Here is a 21,274-nt window from a genome sequence, read left to right on the forward strand (position 1 = left end):
GCTGCCTTCCCCTTCCCCTTCTCCCCACGGCAGCGGGGGGAGGCAGGCGGGGGAGCGCTCCCCGAGCCACATGGTGGGCTGGAGGAGGAGCCGTTGCCCAGGCAACAGCTGAGAGCATCCTTCACCCCTGAAAATGGTGTGCAGAGCTGCTGCCACAGCCCCACAGCACAGGGCACTCCTCAGGACCCTCACAGCTCGCCTGTGTCCGTAGGGTCCAGATCCACCCACTCCAGCTCTGGACACACACCAGCATCCCCTCACCTGCATGCTGCTAATCCCCATCAAGGACAGGGATGGGGATGAGACATCCCCCAAATGCTGGAGCACCACTGGGCAGGTGGAAACAGGCAGAGCCACTTCCCTGCCCTGCTCAGGGCTAGCCACAGCTCTGTTCACACTCCAGCTCTGCCACAGAGCCACGCTGAACATGTGACAGACACACGAACACGCTGGTGACCCCAGGACCTTGGTGCCAGAGTGCCATGACCCAGGCAGTGCTGGGAGGCAGCACAAGCATCCTGCCTGGTGCGTTTGGAGCAGCAATGCCAAAGCAGTCCCCCATCCCCCCGCCTGCCTTCCTTCCTTCCACGGCTGCAGAAAATGCCTGGATTTTACCCCAAGATGCCCCCTCTGAGTGTGAGAACTCCTCCTCGGCCCGCTCCCATGGCAACTGTTCCCTAGCTACCCAGCCGCACTTGCTATTCTCATCCCAGTGCAGCTGCGTGCGGCCCCCCCGCGTTGCGCACGAGGCTGTCACCACTGCCACCAGCCCCAGACCCCAAACCCACCCTCTTGTCCCCCAGCAGGCTGACCCCCTTTGACTGCTTCACCCTTGGTGGCCGTCGTGACCCTCACCCCGTGTCACCACGCAGGGTCTCCCCTTGGAGGGGTTGTTCCTTGGGCTAAGGAGCAGCACTCTGTGCTGCCACCATTCATGGTGGCCCCCCTGAAGCAATAATTCACCATGACCAGAGGGCAGCAGGACTTTGGCCCCACAGCACACCTGGGACAGCCCAGGAGGGGCTGTGCAGGGGATGGACATGCCCAAGAGGGGATCACATCATCCCAACAGCACAAGGCCTCATACCTGTCATGCCCTGACACTGACTCAAAACATGCAGCAAAGACACCGAGGGTCATCTGTGATGCTCAGGGCTCAGCCAGCATCAGCCTTTCTGCCCTGGAGAGCAACTCCAGCCCTTCCCTGCAGGACAGGAGCACGAGCAGAGCCCATGGCAGCCCAGAAACGAGGTCCCAACTCCCCTTCTTACAGCCACCAACCCTGTATGGCCCAGAGCAGGTCCCCCATGACATGAGAGCAATACAAGGCACATCAAATTTTTACACATAACAAAAGGTTAAAAATTTAAATACTCTCCAACTTTAGTGCAAGGCAAGCAAATGATACCACAGGTCCAAGTAGGTGCTCAGCCCCCCTGGGGGGCCTGGCTCAGAATGAGCAGAGGCAGCAGCACACGCACGCACGTGTGCACACACACACAGAGGAAGGACAAGTTATTGCTCAGGACACAGCTGGGACAAGTGTACACAAGAGGGGACAGGACAAGCTGAATGGAGAGGTGGGCTGATCCCCACACTGCTCCCCACAGAGGGCTCCTGCCTGTCAGTGCAGGAGCTGTGCTGGCTGCCCAGAACCCCTGGGGACACACACTAAGCTGGTCCCAGCCCACTCACTTTTGGGTCACAGCTTCATATGATCCCAGGAGGGACATTCCCTTTATCACGGCTTTGCTCCCTGAGAGCAGGGTCCTTTATGTGTCTGCTCCACCACCACTGAGCTGGGCCTGGGGATGGCCACACCTCTGGAATGCACAGGTCCACAGCTGGTAGAACTGCGCTGCCACCACCCTGCAGTGTGCCAGGATCAGACCAACCCTGTGCCACAGCAGCAGCAGGTGCCTGGGAGTGGCTGTGTCCAGCTGTGCCAGTGGTCTGGAGAGGGGCTCGGGATGAGCTCACTGGAGCTGGCAGCACGTGTGAGTCGAGGCAGGAGGCAGCAGGCTCCAGCAGACAGGGACACGAGGACATGGCAGTGACGCTCTGCTGCCAGGACACAATGGGGGACGCTTTGGCACAGCACTTTCCTGTGCCTCGAGGCTGAGCAGTGGACTCCGCTGGAGCCAGGACACCTCAGCACGGCCAGAAAGGTCCAGGAAAGATGATTTAGACACCTCAAGGCACAGAAGGCCTCTGTCCAGGACTCCCTGGAACAAAGCTGGGACAGTCACTCCTCCCATAGGAGGACATTTGTGCCTGTGACAGGGTGGGGGCAGTGCAGGCCCCCACCCATAGACTAAATCCCAACATGTGATATGTACAGACCGACATATATAAATATACATCCAACCTGCAGTGCTGCTTCAGCACCGTGGAATGTGTCAGCAGAGCTGCTCCAGCCTGGCCTCGACCCACGCTGGCACCACCCCTCCCTTCTTCCCACCCTGGGCCCGGGACAGGAGCGGCAGCAGCAGCAGCACCATCCCAAGTGGCAGATTTGGAAGCGTCCGGGTTTGTCTCAGGGCTTGCCCATGGTCAGAGGCACCTCAACCCGAGTCGTGTGCGGCTGCCAGCCTTGGAATCATCCTCACAGTCTTCACATACAGACGTATAAAACTGTAAACAAATCCACCTTGTGGGGCCACTGCGACCGTGTCCTTCAGGCTGGGCACTCGGGAGAGGCAAGGTGGTCCCAGGGGCTGGAGAACAAGCTGTGCTCTACAGCCGGGTGGGCTCTTCCTCGCTGTCGCTGCAGTTTCCACAACAGTCCTGAAGTCAGAAGGGCAAGGGGAGGGAGGAGGGAGGGAGAGAGGAGCACAGCAAGCAGAGGGTGAGCACGGTCACACAACCCAGCCTACAGCTGCCCTCTGGCAGGGATGGCCAGGTTCCCTCCCAGCCTGTGTGCAGGAGAGTTACATGGAGGCAAGGGACAAGAGGGGACCCCCAGACTGCAGAGAACGGTCCAGCTGCATCTGGAGGTTCAGCCTCTGGCAGGCAGACTGGTGAGCACACAGCTGGCTAGCTCAGAAGCTGTGAGGAAGCTGGGCTCCAGGGACTGCAGCCACCCAGGGACACAAGCTCAGTGCCAGCACAGACGCTTGGCCCCGCTCAGGACTCAGCTGGCCACGAGAGCAGCTGAAGCCCTTTTTGCTGAAATGGGAGTCTGAGCACGGGGCAATGCCAAACCCTTCACAGTTTCTCAACCCTTCTATGTGTCCCGGACATCCGGAGAGGAGTGAAGGAAACTTCCCAGAGCCCCCTGGGAGCAGAACTCCCAGCAGTGGCAGTGCAAGGGCAACTTTGGCTCAAGCTGAGGGCAAGGCCTCCCCCACAAAGGCAGCAAGAGCAGGGATGCTGGATTAGTGGCTCAGGGGGCAGTTAGAACAACAAGCAGGTTGTGCTCTGCCAGGGGAAGGGAATAGGCACTGAAGGATAACACTCCTCTTTCCCAGATCTTGCCATGTCCGTGAGCCACCGGGTATTTCCCTGAGCAGAGCAGCCAGGAGAGACTGCTCACCTCTGGAAAGAGAAAACATGTGGGAAATCACAGCTCAACCCCTTCTACCAACAGCTGCCCATCCTCTGGCAGGTCCTGGCTGCCTCGGGAAGGGCTGGGTATCCCCAGAGCTGGCTCTGGCTAGGGCAGCCACTGAACTGCAAAGTACAACTCTGAGCTTGCCAAGGAGCAGGAGTCAGCACCAGGTGGCTGAGTGGGTCCAGAGCCAACCATGCTGGAGTCCTACAGCTGCACACAGCTGCTGAGAGGCAGCAGCCCAGGCTTTGCCAGGCCTGGAAAGAAGACAAAGACTGTCCCAGGCAGAGGAAATAGGCAGACAAGCAAACCCACAGCAGCTGCAAGATGTTTCTGTTCTCCTCATCCCTCAAAAGTGCTGCTCTCTGCCTGGCTCAAGATCTGGCAAAGTGCTCTGGGGAGCCCAGACAGCCTATTCCAAGAGCAAGGACTTATTCAGGGATGGTATTATTCATGTCAGAAGGGAGATGATTAAATATTTTATAGTCTTCACCATCCCTTTGCCTGGGTGATTCCAGCATGTTTAGCCAGGACACTCCTTTCCAGCCCCCTTGACTTCCCCAGCACGGGGAGTGCCAGCCAGACAAGGGCTCCCTGCAGCCTTGCATGGTGCCCCTGAAAGCCCTAGGGTCTGGCCACCCAGCACTAGGGGAGACTGCTCACTGCCCTCTCATGCCCACCTCCCTGCCAGACCTGCCTGGCACAGGCAGGAGGAGGATCACTGTTGCTGGGAGACTGGCTGGGGAGGAAACGCTGGGCAAACCCTTACCTGTCTGCTGAACAAGCGCTGGAGTAACCCTTTTTTGGGCTGTGGAGAAGGCTGCCCTTTCCAGTCCAGGTCTGGGGGCACTGTGCCATCTGCGCTAAAGACATTCAGCTCCTTAAAACACTCTGTCTCGATCATCTGGAAGAGGGAAAAGAAGGTTGCAGCAACTGCTGCATGGAGCCCATCACCGAGGGCTCAGCAGAGCATGAGAGCAGTGGGGACAGCACAGGAACACTGCCCTCGGCCATGATGGGCACAAGCAGGAGCAAGGACCCACCTCGTTCTGCCAAGGAATTGGCACACTTCCTGTAGCAAACTTCTGGTAAAAGTCGTTGTCTGTGGGCTCCAGCTCCACCCCTTTTACCGTGGAGAACTGCTCGATGTCCAGCACATCCTTGCAGTAGATGGCCTGGGGCTGTGCAGCACAAAGATTGCTCTAATGCCAGGCTCCACCTTGATGCCACCACCTCCAACTGTTGCTCATGGCTACGCCAAGGCCACCTTTCTCTGCAGCCCAGAGCTTGCTGGCCCCCTGTTCTGCCAGGTCCAGGGAAGGGGATGGGCCCCATCTCCCCATGCCAGGGCTCTCTCTTCCCTTGAAAAGGTCAGGAACAGATGGGCACTTACATCTGGCTTGAAGGGAGGGTCCAGCATGCCTGCTTCCAGCCTCCTGAAGTTGAGGTGCTTGAAGAGAGGGTGTTCCTTCACTTCCTTGGCCCCAGCTCCTCGGCACCCCAGGCGCTCCAAGGGGTCTTTGCACAGGAGCTGTGACACAAAAGAAATCAACGTCCAGGGTGAAGGGTGCTCTGTGCAGGAGCAGCCCTGGGTTTCTGCAGTGTGTTCTGGGGAGAGCACAGGCCTGCTAGGCAGCTGGGCAAGGAATGAAGGCACTTTGAATCCTCCTGTGCTGCCTTATCAGAAACAAGGGAAGCTGGCTGTCACCTGTGCAGGGAGCAGCCCTGGTGTTCTGCTGCTGCACGCACAGGAGTGGTGGGAGTGAAGGGACAGGGCTGCACAGCCACACCATGGTGTAGATGGAAGGGACAGGGCTGCACAGCCACACCATGGTGTACAGGGAAGGGACAGGGTTGCACAGCCACACCATGGTGCAGAGTGAAGGGACAGGGCTGCACAGCCACACCATGGTGCACAGTGAAGGGACAGGGCTGCAGAGCCATACCATGGTGTACAGGGAAGGGACAGGGCTGCAGAGCCATACCATGGTGCAGAGTGAAGGGACAGGGCTGCACAGCCACACCATGGTGCAGAGTGAAGGGACAGGGCTGCACAGCCACACCATGGTGCAGAGAGTAAAGGGACAGGGCTGCAGAGCCATACCATGGTGCAGAGGGAGCGGGCGCAGGGCGAGAACTTCTCCGAGTACTCCTCCTGCACTTCCTTCACCAAGCGCTCCACCTCCTCCCTCTTGATCTTCTTCTTGCGCTGCTGGAAGGGGGACTGGCCCTCGATCATCTCGTACACCAGGCAGCCCAAAGCCCACCAGTCCGGGCTGAACGTGTAGCGCTCGTTCTTCACCACCTCCGGGGCTGCGGAGGAGCAGGGGTGAGGGATGTGTGAGGGCACAGAGAGCACATCTTTGGAACCACTTTTTGCTTAAAGCAGGGTCACTTACCCATGTAGCCAACTGTCCCCACCCGGCCCTTGATTGTTTGGCCCTCTGGCACATGCACAGCCAGTCCCAGGTCTGAGATACGGATGTGACCTGCATAGAGGAGGGGACGAGTTAACAGGAGAAAGTCAGGGGGCAGTGTTTGAAGCTGCCAAAAACACAGGGTAACCCCGGTTCAAGCAGAGTAATAAAAAACTCAGGCTCACAGCTCTTCTTGACCCTGCACTCACCATGGTCATCCAGCAATATGTTCTCTGGCTTCAGGTCCCTAGGACGGAAGGGACTTGATTAGCAAGAAGCCTGTTGTCAAAGCAAAGGACACGAGCAACAGCCACATCTCAACAAGTCACAGATAAGCAACTTTAGGATGCAATGCCCCTGCCTCAGGCACACAGATAACCTTCCCCTCACCCTCTGTCCCAGGGCTGACCCTGCAAGCTCTCCCCTCCTGGGCAGAGAGGTGGAACACAACAACCTTCAACCCTCTACACTGAGCCTGAGGATGGTTCTCTCTTTGCAAGTGCAGAACTCAGTATGAAGCAGGCCACACAACTGAGAAGGAGCAGAGGCTTCTCTTCTTATCCTGCTTCAGGGCAAGGAAGGACCAGAAGGGACTTCCTGGCCAGTGCTTAGCCATGCTATCCTAACACTGCATCACACCCCTGTGAGTACAGTCAATCCACTTGTTTTCTCTCCTCCCCAGCTCTTGAGCACGTTGGGGCAGCCCACCCTCCTTTGTTCTAGTGTCAATACTGCCCAGGGAGCTCAGTGCCTGCCCTGAGCCATTCACAGCATGATCACATCCTGTTCTTGGCGATCATTTACCAGCACAAGGAAGCCAAGCTAAGGTCTCCCTTTCTCCCACAAGATCAGCTTTCTGTTCCCAATTCCTCTCACTCAGCTCAGTGCTGCTTTCAAGCCTGAGGTTATTTTGTTGAGCAGACAGACCCAGCTGAGCTGGTAAGAGCAGCAGGGACCTTCTTGCTGCTGCTGGCCCTACAAGCTCTCCCAGCAGGGACCAGGGAGCACGCACCTGTACACAATCCTCTCCTGGTGCAAGTCCTCCAGGCCACAGCAGATCTCAGCAGCATAGAAAGCTGCCCGGGGCTCCTCAAAACCAGCCTCTCCCATGTGGTAGATATGGAACTTGAGGTCCCCTCCATTCATGAGGGTCAGCACTAGGCAGAGAGCATCTTTAGTTTCATATGCATAGGCTAAGCTCACCTGCAATTCAGGGCAGAAAGGCTGTTAGAAGACACAGCTGGAAGAGGGAGGTGCCCATACCCCCATGGACTCTTTGCCACCCAAGCAGCCACTCGCAGGCTCAGGGCTGGGCCTTTGCCAGCAGAGGAGGAACTGTGTGAACCCAGGGAGGACATGGCAGCACCCAGCAGTCCCAGCACACCCCCAGCTTTCCTTGGACAGGGAGGACACTTTCCCCAAGCCAAAGCTGCTTCCCCCCATGGGCAGATAGCACTCAACAGCAACATTGGGACAGCATCTGATGAACCCTCTGCAAAGGGAGGCTCAGGCTTTCCACACCTAAGTGCACCAAGGCAAAGCTTCCAATCAAACAGCTCAGGGTTGGGCTTCTCCCCAGACCACTGTCTGGAGAGACAGTTCTCACTGTTTACTTGTGCCCCCAAAGTCACAAAGGCACCTGTAACACCAGATGGGTGTTTGGGGCTGACTCTGGGGGCATGTTGTGGAGGCAGTAAAGTCCTGCCACACCCCAGCCTTATGAGAGATGTGCAGCCACCAGGACCCTGCACCATGGACAGAGCCTGCTCCTGCCTCTCCACAGCAGGTGAGGGGCACAGAGGTGCCAGGCTGGCTGGTTGGAGGAAGAATCCAGCATTGCAGCAAAGTGAGAGCAATTCCTATGTACTTACTACAAACCTACTGTTCACTTTTTCCAGGATCTGTTTTTCATTCAGGGCCATGGCTTCTCCCTTCCTCTTTTTGATCCGTTTCTTCTCCAGTTTCTTGCAGGCATACATCTTCCCTGTGGCACGCACTTGGCAGGCACACACCTGGAGGGAGGACAAGGCTCAGCACCCTCCCATTTCCAGAGTGGGGGTCTAGGTTCTGCTCTCAGGAAGAGGCACAGGAAGGCATAGAAGCCCATTGTCAAAGCAAAGACACAGTGACAGCTCCAGATGTTACAGAGAAGCAGAGCCAGCTCTAATGCCTTAAACACCTTTAGCAGCACCATGGCTGATAGCTAGGAAGACAGAAGGCCACTCCATAAACAGAAGGAAGCCTGGCAGGAAGTTTTCAGGAGTGCAGTTTGCCCTGTTGAGACACAGGGAACTGACCTGACTCTGCCCAGTTAGCAGTAGACACCACAGGGCTCGTGCTACCAACCTCACACAGCACCTCCCACACCTCCAACACCTGGTCAGAGGTGAGCTCCTGCCTCTCAGGGAGAGCTGGCAGGTGGCACAAGGCCCAAAACACAGCTCAACACAGAGCCCCCACAGCCAGCAGCACCTGCCTCCATGTGCTGGAGCAGCTGGTGGCACCCTGATGGCCAACCCAGATGTGTCTCTGGCAGCAGGCAATAGGGGCTGCCTGGTACCCTGACTGCAGAGGAAGCCGTGGTTACTCACCTCCCCAAAACCGCCCTTACCCAGCACACGGTACTGGCGGAAAGTGTTTTTGGTCACTGGCTGCCTGTGAGGGAAAGGAAACCAGAGTGAGATGTGAGCAGTGAAAGGGCTCCATGCCCTGGCCTGACAGACTGTGGCTCACCCCAAACCTCTGCCCAACCCAGCCTTGCCTCCCTGCGAAGCAAGCAAGGCTGGGGCTGCTGTTTGTACCAGTAAAGGGCCATGAGGGACAGCAAAGGCCGGGCTCTTGGCTCCTGCCAGGGCCCAGCATGGGAAGGAGCCCCAGGGAGCCCTCAGGCAGGCTGTGTGAGGAAGGTGCAGGTTCCCCAGAGGTGAGGGGAGCGTTACCGTTCCAGCCATTTCCACTGCAGGAAGCGGTTGAAGTACAAGCTGTCGAGGTAGTCGGCAAAGGGAGCCACGCTCAGGTAGTCGTGGATAAGCCTAGGAGAGAGCAGAGCCAGCACGGTTCCTGAGAGTTGGTCACAGCCCTGGAAAAAGCCAGCAGCCCCAGGAAAGAGGAGGTGAACAGCCCCCAAAGACTCTGCCATCCCTGTGCAGAATCACCCACACAGCCCCGCTCCATGCTAAGCCCGCTGCAAAAGGAAGGCGCGTTGGAGGTACCACCGTGACAAATGCAGCGCCCTGGGACCTGGCTGGCACTGCTAATTGTGGCCTCTTGGCATCAGCCAGGGCTTCAGGATAAAGAGGGACAATAGGACTCTGCAATTGCCCCTCTGCTCACAGGGCAAATGTTCACACAGGCTGTAATCAGCTGCTAGCAACATTCAGCACCAGGCACTGAGCTGTTCACTATCAGATGAATATCCAGCACAAAAGGCCACAGGGGATCTGATCCAACGAGCTAACTGCCTTGGAGAGCAGTGCCAGGGCTGCCCAGCAGACTGAGGAGCCTTAGACACAGTGTCTAGACTGGGAACACGCATCAAGGAGAAGCGGATGGGCTCTCCCCTTTCAGAGCTTGCCAAGAGCAGGCAGGGCCCAGCCTGGAGGCTCTGCATTCAGACACGACACTGGTTACCACACACGGAGCTAACGCGCCCCAGAAGACTGCAGCAAACGTGTTGCCACAGCCCTGAGCTCAGTGAGGCAACACACTCCAGCTACTGTGCAGGGAGGGGTGAGGCTGCAAGCCCGGCTTGCCCAAGAGCTTCCGCTTCACACCCGGAGCAGGGACCTCGGCCACTGCTCCTGCGATGGGAACAGAGGTGACCTTAGACCCCTGCAGAACAGCCAGAGTGACCCAACCACAACAGCCACCGCTGCAGCAGGCAGGACAGGACAGCTGGCACAGACTGCAGCTATGGGCTCAGCTCAGCAGGATCCTACAAGATCCTGGCACAACACTGGGCATAGCATTGGTACAGGGTCTTCCCAAATGGCAACTCCAGCTGGGAGGACTGACAGAGGTTTCTGCAGCAGCTCATGGCTCCCAGAGCCCAAGATACCCTTGTGCTTGCTTTCCTGGAGCTGGGCTTCAAACTGCTGGCCCAAAACTCCCCAGGCCCCAGCCTCAGCACCAGCTCTCACTCTCCCAGAGGAAGGGACCACAGGGGACCTGCAGCCCAGCCCTCCAACTTACTTAGTGCATTCCTTGAAGAGCTCCTTGGAAGGTTCCTGCTCCAGCCTCTCACAACAGGCATCCACCAGCTGTGAGGGAACTTCAGGCACGTGGTCCTCACTCTGGGGACAAAGGGAAGGAGTCAGACATAGGGAGCAGAGCACAAGGATCCTGCTTTAGGGTCAGTGGGCAAAGCAGCATGGCAGCTTGTGAGGTGGTGTGGTGGCTCAGCATGTTGGCTGTGGCAGGACATGGGCAATGTCAGCTGTTGGCTTTCCGGCTGTTCTACCCTGCCTGTGTTTGCAGGCAGCAAACACAACCCTTTTACTCACATTTGGCTTCAAGTACTTTTCAATCAGGTGCTGCCCACATTCCTTCCTCTTCTCATCTGGAGCCACTTCGTACCCTGCCTGGAAAGAGCAGAGTGAGGGGCAGTTCCAGCCAGAAACCCAGCCTTGCTACTGGACAACAGCTGTGGAGCAGCAACACCCTCTGCCCAAAGTTTCCCATGCTTTCCTTGAAAGCCAAATCTCCAGCAAACATCTCCCTAAGCAAAGGCCCAGCACTATCCAGGCTCCAACTCATAGGTTTTTCCTACAGGAGTACCCAATTGCCCAGAAGTACCTGCTGGAGCACCCAGCCAACCAGTTCATGCCCAGGGTGTCAGGAACATCCCTGCCTCCCCCAGTGAAGCCTGATGGGCTTTGCTCTTACCACAGCATCCAGGAACTTGACACAGCGTGAGAGCTCGGGGCGCGTCTCACAGAACTGCCGGAACAGCATGTGCCCGATGGGCTGCTTCTCGCACAGGCTGTGGTAGTCCCGCTCTGCAAACGAGGAGAAGGTCACCCCAACAAATCCCAAAGGAGCAGTCCCAGCCCAGGCAGCACTGGGGTACTGTGACTCTTCAGTTGGGCTGCTGACAGGTGCCACCAGCCTGAGACTCCCAGGAGAGTGAAGCGCATCCAGTGGGACAAGGGACATTGCCGAGGTTTTACATTCCCCTATGGAAGACCCTCTTCCCTGAAAGAGGATTGACCTGCTGCTCTGTTCAGCCTGAACCTCTTGTTCCTAGCAAAGGACCCCCATATCAGCTGCTTGCCTAAAGGCTCTCTCCTCTCTCCTCAGAGATCAACCAACTACTCCAGACACACAACTTTCCTTGCAACATGAAGAGCACACCAAGCTTATCTCCAGGCAGATCTTCCAGGCCAAGAGCTGTTCTGATGACTCCTTCAAACCACTTGTGTTCCCAAAGACCCTGCTGGAAGCAGCAGCATCAAAATGGGAGGCACCATTCCCACAGTTGCCTTGCTGATGTACACACAGCAGTCAGAACTCCCCTCTCCATGGGACAGCCACTTGCTCGTACATCAACTCTTGCAGATTCCTCCTACCCCTCTCTAAACTCTGGCAGCCCACACACAAACGCCTTTGACTATCCAGAGCACTTCCAGTTCTCTGCTTTCTTCCTCCCCTTCCACTCAGGAGACGTCTGATCCCAGGCCAGAACGCATTTCTGTGACAGCCACTGCCACCGAGGGCTGCCTGCAGAGCAGATGTGCAGCCACCGAGGGGATCCCAGCGCTGGGTACTCTCAGCCTTCCCCTCCCTGTGCAGCAGTTTCTCCCGAGGAAGCTGCAGCTTCCTGAGGGTGCAGGAGAGTGCAGAGCCAGGCGGGCTGTGGTGGGGGAGGAGGTGGCCTCACCAGCTCTGCCGCACCAGCCGGTTTCCTTGTGTCTGCAGGGGAAGGAGTTCCCTTCAGCTGGGGAGGACCAGAACTCGCTGTCGGCGAGATCAGAAGCTTTCAGCTGCCCTGGTCACTGCCCAGGCTCACACGAGCTTACTCCCTGTGGTCAGGGCACAAAAAGCTTAATTCTGTAATGGGCAACCAGCCCACTGTGCCCACAGTCCTGCCAAGACTCTGGAAAAAGAAAGAAATGCCTTTCCAGAAGCTATGAGGTGAAAAGAAGGACACTCCAGGCGAAGAGTGCCCAAGCACAAGGAACAAGGTCATCTGTCCCATGGGAAAACCAAGAGAAACTGCTGCTACCTGGGTCAGAGCACTTCTCACGTGCCTCTCCGAGGGGAAGTGAGACATGGGTGGTGACAGCCAGTGGCTGAGAGGGACTTGCTTCCCAAATCTTCACAAGGTCACTGTCCTGGATAGCAGGACAGCAGACACAGAGACCACCAACACTCAGCGCTGGCAAATGGGTGAAGTTCAGTGCTGGAAAACTGAACTTCAGTTTTCATGACAGCCACAGGAAGGGTGGCTGTAGGCACAGGGTGCACAAAAGCTGAGGGAAAGCTCTGCTGAGGGCACTGCAAGTCAAAGGAGAGATTTGGATGGTCAAGATGGGAGCCCAAGCCCAAGCCCTGTTCAGCCCTCACACCTTGCTCCAGAGAGGAAGCCAGCAGCAAATCCAAGGCTGGAGTCATCACACAGTCACATCTGGCTGTGAAGCCAGCCCTGAGAGATGGTGCACAAGTTGTGTGGCAGAGAGAGGTGAGGACAGCCTGCACTGGGCTGCTGTGAACTTGAGGGTTACAGTGTGGATGAGTGAGGTTGAGTTTCTCCAAGTACTACAGTTCCATAGGGCCCAAAGGACTGCCAGGACTGGGAAACCTGGGCAGGGCAGAACTGGGAATTTGAGCTGCAGAAACCTCCCAAACCCATTTGTTTCAGTGACACCTGCTCTGAAACAAGGCCAGTGCTGTGCCACTCTCCAGCTGGCAGCAGAATCCAGATTGAAAACTTAAACCAGCTCTCTTCTTCCCAGGAAACAAAGCACTTGCACCCTCTGTGCCCCAAAACAATTTCACACGATCTCGGGACCAAGCCTGTTGCACAAACAACATTAAAACCATGAAGAGTACAAAGTACAGGATGAAAATGATAGGCCAAGCCCTGCTCAACGCCAGTTCTCATCCTCTCCACACAGCAAGAACCCAGTTTACCTGGGAAGAGCCACTGCTTCAATGTTGGAAGCTGAGGTCCATGGAGCTGAGCTGAATCCAGCCAGGGAGAACAGAGAACAGGACCTTTGTTGTTTTTGCAAATTCACCCCAGAGTGACACTCCAAAACTCTGCAGCATGGAGCAGGTCTGTATGCACACAGAAGGTGATGTTCCCCTAGGGAAGCTCATCACAGGTGTGTGGCTATTTCATCATCAGCCCCTTACCTACCCATTATTTCTTCCCTACACTCGGAACTCCAAGTAATCCTGGGTGGGATTTGCCCTGTTTTACGTCCCTGTCACTCAGCTCAGGGTGCACAAGTGCCACCAAGCCCTGCATCTCACCCAGGGTTTGCCGAAGGTCCTCGCAGAGGCTGATGTGGGGGAACTGCAGCATCTGGCGCCATTTCTTGCTCTTGCCTTTCCGGTTTCCTCCACCACCTGCAGGGCACACAAAATCAATACCATGAGTCAGGAAGCAAAGGTGTCTGACTGCACCCTAGCCTTGCCTCGAAGTCCAGGCAAGGAAAACAAGACTGACTTGGTAACAACATCTCCTGGTGGGACCAAAGTGTTGGAGCCTCGATTGGAAATGGACAGACCAACCTCTGGCTGCTGAACAAATCCCAGACAAGAACTTGAAGACCTTTCATGATGGGAGAACCCCACCAGTGTCCACAGCCACGGCAGTTCTTGGCTCCCAGGCCCGTCCCCAACACCTCTGCATAACTAATCACCCCTCCAGGCCATGCCTTGCTTGGTGTGAAACTCTTCCTGCTGCAGTAATGCCACCTACTCATTCCAGACTGATTGCCTACTCCAGGGAGGGGCTCTCACATGGAGGACATGAAGCTGGGAGACAGGAATTCCTGCTCTAATCCTGGCTCCACAGACAACTCGCTACATTGCCTGGGGCTCATTGCTTCAGTTTCCCACCTCTGAAGTGGGGACACTCCCACCTTTCTCCAGAGATAAGCCAGCCTCAGAAAATCCAGATCCAAGAAAAAGGTATTACTCCAGCTTCAGCTGCTGGAGTAAATGCCCAGTGCTGTAGGACAGGGTGGGAAAGCTTCTAGATAGACCAAAAAATTTACATCATAGCAAGCACTAAGTACCGATTGCTGGGATCAGCCAACCTCCAGGGATTGCTTTCCCAGTGCCAACACACACAATTTCCCACCTCTCTTTGGAAATTCATTAAATCACCCTGCCAAAGTGGTCGAGCCAAGAGTTGGGCCCAAGGCCCAGCTTTCTGAAATCACACAAGGGTTGAACATAACTTATCAGCTCTTGAGAAACACTCTCATAACACTTTCCTCCCCTGCAGATGCAGTTCAGCCCCAAAGCCTAGACACAGCAGGAGGCCTCGCATGGAGAACCAGGTGGGATGGGGCCATCCTGGTCAGCCTCAGGTGGTTCCAGCCCCAGATCCCAGCCCCTGGCATGCCGTGGGTCCCTGCACTGCATCTGGCCCTGCAGCAGCAGCAGCTGGGCCGCACGATTGTACAAACTCAGGAAGGAAGTGACTCAAGGGTGAGCAGGGCTGGAAGAAACCAGCGGCGCAGACACCTTCTTGTCAGCCACAATGAAGCGGATGGGGGCAGCAAAAAGAGGGCAGGGGAGGACAGGCCATCTTCACCCCAAGAGAGCTGAAGGAAAGGCAGAGCAAAGCCCCACAGCACCCGGAGGTTGCATTTCCTTGAGTTGTTTGCTTTGAAAGGAGGCTCCGGCGCCCTTCACGCGCGGTTCTCCCCCGCCCTCCCAGCACTGCAGCGGGGAGCTGGGCTCCTACACAGCAACCTCCCAGCACCCCTGGCTTGGGGATGGGGCAAGGGGTGGGCTGCCTCCACCCAGAGCTCAGCAGGAGCAAGCTTCTGGGCTGGGTGATGGATGAGAGCTGGTCTGTTGTCCATCTGTCAGGGCAAGGGGGACAAGGATCCTTCACCCTCCCTGGGCCAGACCAAACACAGGGCATGGTCATAGCGTGACAGCAGCTGAAGGTGGTTGTCAGCAACCCCATAGCACATTCCAGCTCAGCTCTGCACTCCCACACCAACCTAGGAAGCTCCAAAAAGACTGGGCTGGAGCTAAGATCCCAGCCCTGTTGGTTCTGGCCTGCAAAGCAGCTCTGTCCTGTCACAGAAGCTGTCTGAGCTTACCCCAGTGGCCACCACGGCCACTCAGTCACAGCTGGAAGAGCCACAGGCAGGCAGCATGGACACCTGTGGCTCTCACAGCCCAAGAGCACAAGTGGGACACCGAGCTGTTCCTGCTTGCAAACTGCAAACAGGAGCAGCAGCCGTCCAGCACCTCGTGCTGCATCAGTGCCAAAACTCCATCCCCCAAGGGCACAACAGGAGCCAGTCTCCGGGTCACTCCGTGTGAAGCTGGGCCCCGTGCCTGGAGGTCACAAACCCTGCTGCTTGGTTTTGAACCAAACCTTGCCATTATGAACCCGAACGTCACGGTCCACCACGGTCACTGTGCCAGAAGTACTTACACTTAGCCTGGTTTTCAAGCAGCTTGGAAATGCTTCTGCCCGTGTAAATTTAATTTTACTGCTTTTTGCTCCCACAAATCTAATCTCCAAAGCCCTCTAACTGGATTTCAGCGGGGCTCTCAGGCTCCAGGATGGCTCAGTCTGGCCAACTGCACACCACGGGGCAGGGAGGATCGTGCTTCCCCACCACATACGTGATTTAATGGACTCATCGATGCCTGGCCGAAGCGGATCTTCTGTGCAAAGGACCAGGCTCCTGTGTGACACTTTCCATCCCCTCCTGAGGCTGCTCCCCTGCATCTTCAGGACAGCCGGGCTGCATCCCGCACGGGGGGCTGGAATTCAGCGTGGCCCTGAGCAGTGGGAGCACTGGGGGCCGCAGCAGAGCTCCGGGAGCCCCGCAGATAGGGCCGGGGCTGCTGTGAATGCGGCGGACGGGACGGGTGGGGCTCCTCGCCGCAGTTTCGGGATCGGCCCGTGTGTGGGAAGCAGCAGTTTACCAGACTCAAATCAACTTTTTTTCTTGCTCCTATAGCACCCAAAGCTGCCTCTCCGCTGTGCCGGGGGAGTTGGAGCAGCCCCGGGAGTGGGCAAGGCGGGACGCAGATGGGGCGATCTGCACCGGAGAGGCGGCGAGGCCGCCCGGGACGGAGCTCAGCACCCCCGGAGCGAGCACAGCACCGGGCAACCCCCGCGCCGGACGGGGGAGCCGAATGCCTGTGCCCGGCCCGCGCCGCCACCTCCCCGCTCCCCGCCAAGGCCGCGATGCCCCGGGAGGAACCGCCCCGGCCGAGCCCCGGGGCGGCACCACCGGGGCCCGCAACCGGGGCCTGCCGCCCCGCCAGCTCCGGTGCCCGGCACCGCTCACCTTCGCGGGCCTTGAGCAGGACGGTGTTGGCGACGATGTTCTCCAGCTCCATGGGCCCGCGGGCGCCGCCGCCTCCCGCCGGCTCCGCTCCCCGCGCTCGGCCCGCGCCCGCCGCCCCCCGCCGCCGCCGCCGCGCCCCGCCCCCCGCGCCCCGCCCGGCCAATGCCTGCCCTCGCTCCTCCCGCGCCGCGCTCCCATTGGCCCGCCCTCTTAGGAAGCCCCGCCCCGCCCGCAGCACCACCGCCCTCCAGTTGGCTCCGAGAGGTGCGGCTGGCGGGGCGGGGCCAGAGTAGTGACGCCATCCGGCGGCCATCGGCGAAGCGCTGCCGGGACGAGGGGGCGGGCGTTGATTGGAGGGCGAGATGTCACTCAGGGCGCGCCGGACGGATTGCCAGAGAGTCAAGGACGCCCACATGAAGAGCCCCGCCTCCCGCGTCATCTGATTGGGTGTGGAGCTGCCACTCAGCCACAGAGCGAGTTGTGATAGGTCGATTTCTGGTGGGTGGGGCCGAATGGTGAATATAAAACAGAGCCGGGACTCAGCGGGTCTTCCGGACCTGGGGGTGTCCCGGTCCCGGTCCCGGTCCCGGTCCTGGTCCTGGTCCTGGTCCTGGTCCTGGTCCTTCGGGCGGGGCTGTCTGCGCGGTGTCCTGAGCTCTCCTGGCGGAACCGGTTGCATGTTTAGGGGAGCCTTTCCACCTTCGCAGCCTCAATAAAACCCTAGCAGCCACGCATGTTTCCCCGGTGTCTCGGTCCATCCCGATCGCGGGGTGGATGACCCAAGCTCCGGTGCTGTGCCCCGTTTCCGTGATCACCGCTGCCGTGGAGGTTTGGGCTTTCTCATCCCCCAGTGCAGCTGACCCTGACAGCTCCTGTGCCGTTCTGGTGTTTGAGCTCCCGCCAGTTTCTTTCTACCAATTATTCTCTCTAAAAGCCATTTCTTTTAAACTTACACAAAAATTAGCAGCAGTGTTATCCTGTCTGAAGAAAAGCTGTGCTATGAGAACATCAGCAAACCTGGTTTCCCTGCAGAGCTGGCCTGTACTCGAGCACCCCTCGATGACCTGTCACTCACCTGCCCATCTCCCTGCCTCTCCTGGGCACAAAACCACTCCTTAATCCTCTTAAACCAAGTGGTGTCTGCCCTGCTTTGTGCTGCTCCTGGCTTTGGAATGACATCACCTCTGCCTTTCCCACAGCTTCTGTCTCTTGCTTCAGCCCACGGGAGATGTCTCCTTCCCAGCAGGGCTGCCCCAGGTGTGAGGCTGGTGCTGGCCAGGGCATGCAGGAGATGATGGTCAGGTCCCTCCCCTGGTGTCTCTCAATGGCAGTCTGGGCCCACGGCAGCAGAGATTTTGGGTTCGTGTCCTCCGGCTGTAGTGAGGATGATCACAACACAAATTACTCCAAGCACTCGCTGTCCATGCAGTCAGTACTGCCTGTGGCTGCTGTGCCCTTCAGCATCCACTGGAAATCAGATGTCACATCTTCAGGGTATGAATCTGCAGCGATTAGGAGGAGGAGGAGGAAGCTTTGCCCTGCCACACCTTGGGGGGGAAATCTCTCTGTCACTGCCTGGGGGATGAGCTCATGGTGTGAGAGCTCCTCTTTTAGAGCTGCTTTCCTCCCAAAGCATGTTTATTTTGAACTTAAAATGAGATTACTCTGTTTCCATTCATTTCCAGCATTAACCCTTAGGTTGCTCTTTTCTGCTTCCTCCCACCTGGCATTCTGCAGCACCGTTCCCATCACTGACAAGGCTCATGGACAATGGGAGGCTGCTGGAGCAGCACCAGTGTCCAGAGGATCCTGATGTCCCCAACAGATCCAGCAGCAGCTCAGGTGGTGGAGTTGCCACTCTGCTTTTCAGCTCTGTGCAGGGGAGCTGTGTGTTCATGCCCAGGAGGATGGACAGTGCCTGGTACTCTGTTGGCACCAGGGTGTGTGGCCAGGACACCGTGGGGCCCTGGGGTGCTGCCACAGGGCTGGTGCCCCCTGGGAGAACTGACCCGGCCGTGTCCCCACTAGTTGCCCTCATCTGAGTTATTTTTAGCAGCAAAATGTTGTTTAGTTGTGAGAAGGACAAGGGCGGCCACGGGAGGGGAAGCTGGGTGGCAGTGATAGGGCAGCTCCTTCTGCAGGCAGTGCCTGAGCAGCTCCAGCCACCAGGGCCAGGCCCCTCCAAGAGGCAGCACTGGGACCCATCCCAACCCATCCCAACCCAACCCGTCCCAATCCCACTGGAAACCTCTGCTGACTCCAAAGCTCACTCCATGAGCCTCCTCACATGAGGCCAGTGATGGCCCAGGGATCCTCGCTGCTGCGAGTGCCCCCATCCCATCCAGCCCCCCCAGAGCCCAGCTGAGCTGCACCCACCCTGACAGGGGCTGGGGGGGCTGGCAGGAGCCAGTGTTCCTTGAGCTCCAGCTCCCAGGCGCCAGCAGCTGTTTTTAGCCCAGAGAAAGTCCAATGTTTTGAGATTTTCTATTTTGAGCAGCAAAGCTGAAGAAGTGGAGCAGCCCCTGACCTCCGGGTGTCTGTGCAGAGCGAGGCAGGCAGCCAGGCAGGGTGGGTGTGGGGCTGTTCCTGCCCCCCAAGGGGGATGTGGTTGTCCCTGGGTCTTCGCCCCACAGCTGCCTCTGTGGCCTCTTGCACGTAAGGCTGTGCCGGAGCCTGTTCCCATGCGATCCCATCTCTGACACTCTCCCATGGGAGAACAGCCTTTCTGGTTCTGGGATGTCATTCCTGCTTTCCCTCCTGCAGCAAGATCCCAGTACAGTCCCTGAGCAGGATGTGAGGTGTTCCATGCCAGACCTGCAACCCTTGTATCCCATCGTGGGTACGTGTGTGCCCTCACAGAGCCCCCACGACACAGCACAGCTGGCATGTTCCCAGAGGGGACAGAGAGGCACAGGGCTCGGGCTGGGTTGCTGTGGTGGCACAGCCAGCTCAACCCAGCACTGGTGACTCTGCCACAGGAAGGGTTTTGTCTCCTCGCAGCAGCCATGGGGTCTATCCCCTACACAAGAGAGTGCTGGGGGACACAGACATTCATCTGAGAGTGGGGAGGGCTCACTCAGCAAGTTGTCACCACCACTGCTGCAAGGCATATGTGTGGGGTGATGCGGGTGACAAAAGGTGCTGGCAGTCGGTGTCACTTGCTGGGCTCCCTGGAGGCAGACGCCAGCCCCAGGCACAGGATTTGGTCTCATTTTATTCAATCCTGCAGTTCCAGAAACACCTCGAGCTGCACACTGGCACTGCCATCCAGGGTCCGTGGTGTGGCCAGGTGAACACTGAGCAGGGCTGAGGGCCACATCCCCAGTGTCCCAATGGGTCCCTAAGAGCGGTGCCGGTGGGGGACAGCGAGGAGCCGGCGGAAGGCAGCACGGAAGTCCCGGTTGAAGAGGGTGTAGATGAGGGGGTTGATGCTGCTGTTGCAGTAGCCGATCCAGAAGAAGAAGTTGAAGAGGGGCTTGGAGACACGGCAGCCCTGCCCACAGAGAGCCCCCAGGCTGTATGTGAAGAAGAAGGGGAACCAGCACAGCATGAAGGCGCCCATCACCACAGCCAGCACGACAGTGAAGCGCCGCTCCCGCGCCCGCACCAGCCGCCGGCGGCACAGCAACACACTCTGGTGCTGGCTCCGGCGGCGCCACCTCAGCATCCCCATGCCCGACACCTTTCCATCGCCGCTGGCAGGGCGTGGAGAGCGGGCGGCGAGCAGGGCGGCCGTCCGCTGGGCAGTCAGGCGGTAGATGCGGCAGTACACGGCAACCATGACGAGGCAGGGCACGAAGAAGGAGGCGGCGCAGGAGGCCAGCACGTACCAGGTCTCCTGGCTCAGCTGGCACTCCCACCCGCCTGGCCGCGGCCGCAGGAGCGGTGGCAGTGCCACCAGGGCCGCCGCTGCCCAGACCGCGCCGATCATGGCCTTCACCCGCCGTGGGCTGCGGCGCAGGTTGAGCCGTGCTGCCCGTGTGACGGCCCAGTAGCGGTCGAGGCTGATGGCACAGAGGTGTCCGATGGACGCGGTGCAGAGCAGCACGTCCAGCGCCAGGTACAGGCTGCACCACAGCCCACCAAAGTACCAGTAGCCCATCACCTCGTTGGCCAGCGAGAAGGGCAGGACGAGGACAGCCACCAGGATGTCTGCCGAGGCCAGGGACACGAGGAAGAGGTTCTGTGGGGCTTGCAGGGCCCGGCTGGTGGAGATGGCCACCACCACCAGAGCGTTGCCCACCAGTGTGGCCAGCAGGACGGACAGGGCTGCCAGCAAGATGAGCCCCGTGGCTGCGGGTGAGTGTGGGGCACTGCCAGCGCCACTGCCGTTACCGGAGGTGTTGGGAAGGGCGCTGGCTGGCTCCATGCTGGCCCGGCCCCTCAAGCAGATGAAGACCCATGGGGCTTTCCCCCACCCTGCTCACCAGTCCCGAAGCGGCTGCGGGCGCAGTCCCAGCATCGCTGAGTCCCCGGGGGCTTCTCCCGGCTGCCACCACTCCTGCTCTGACCCGGTCTGGTGGCGAGGTCGTCCTGGCCCGGTGGTTGCCCGGCTGGGCATGCAGGACAGCGGCGGTGCCGGGAACACCAAGAGGCTCCCACGGCAGCGCTGCTGGCTCTGCTGGTCCCAGTCTGGAGGAGGGCGGGCAGGAAGGAGGGAGGGAGGGAGGGAAGGGTGGGCCGATATCACTGGCAGGAACCCAAACATCTGTGGGCAGTGGGAGAAGCTGTTATTGCCACTTAAAGGGCTCTCTTCGGGGTCACCATGGCAGGAGGGCTCCAGCCACGGGTGCCAGGGTGCTTCGTGG

General features: G+C 58.5%; 2 protein-coding genes across 3 annotated transcripts; both read right to left on the reverse strand.

The window, feature by feature from the left end:
• Positions 1–1,358: 1,358 nt before the first annotated feature.
• GRK6 (G protein-coupled receptor kinase 6) lies at positions 1,359–16,578 on the reverse strand. Of its 2 annotated transcripts, none has more exons than XM_030229124.2 (16): positions 16,467–16,578; positions 13,444–13,539; positions 10,852–10,964; positions 10,470–10,547; positions 10,159–10,259; positions 8,907–8,999; positions 8,559–8,622; positions 7,839–7,979; positions 6,980–7,170; positions 6,177–6,214; positions 5,950–6,039; positions 5,655–5,863; positions 4,944–5,081; positions 4,594–4,731; positions 4,320–4,454; positions 1,359–2,787 (listed from the first exon to the last, which is right to left on the reverse strand). In XM_030229124.2, exons 1-16 carry the CDS (start codon positions 16,516–16,518, stop codon positions 2,737–2,739), a joined length of 1,728 nt encoding a protein of 575 aa, XP_030084984.1. In that variant the 5' UTR covers positions 16,519–16,578; the 3' UTR covers positions 1,359–2,736. The 2 variants fall into 2 exon arrangements, with proteins under 2 accessions (XP_030084984.1, XP_030084985.1); XM_030229125.2 differs by having other exon boundaries at positions 1,359–3,537.
• Positions 16,579–19,692: 3,114 nt separating this feature from the next.
• Positions 19,693–21,063, reverse strand: LOC103817516 (alpha-2Db adrenergic receptor-like). Its single transcript, XM_018915570.3, has one exon. It carries the CDS (start codon positions 20,833–20,835, stop codon positions 19,807–19,809), a length of 1,029 nt encoding a protein of 342 aa, XP_018771115.1. The 5' UTR covers positions 20,836–21,063; the 3' UTR covers positions 19,693–19,806.
• Positions 21,064–21,274: the final 211 nt, after the last annotated feature.

The sequence above is a fragment of the Serinus canaria genome, chromosome 13 (genome assembly GCF_022539315.1).
Source record: "Serinus canaria isolate serCan28SL12 chromosome 13, serCan2020, whole genome shotgun sequence".
In the NCBI taxonomy this organism is placed as follows: domain Eukaryota; kingdom Metazoa; phylum Chordata; class Aves; order Passeriformes; family Fringillidae; genus Serinus; species Serinus canaria.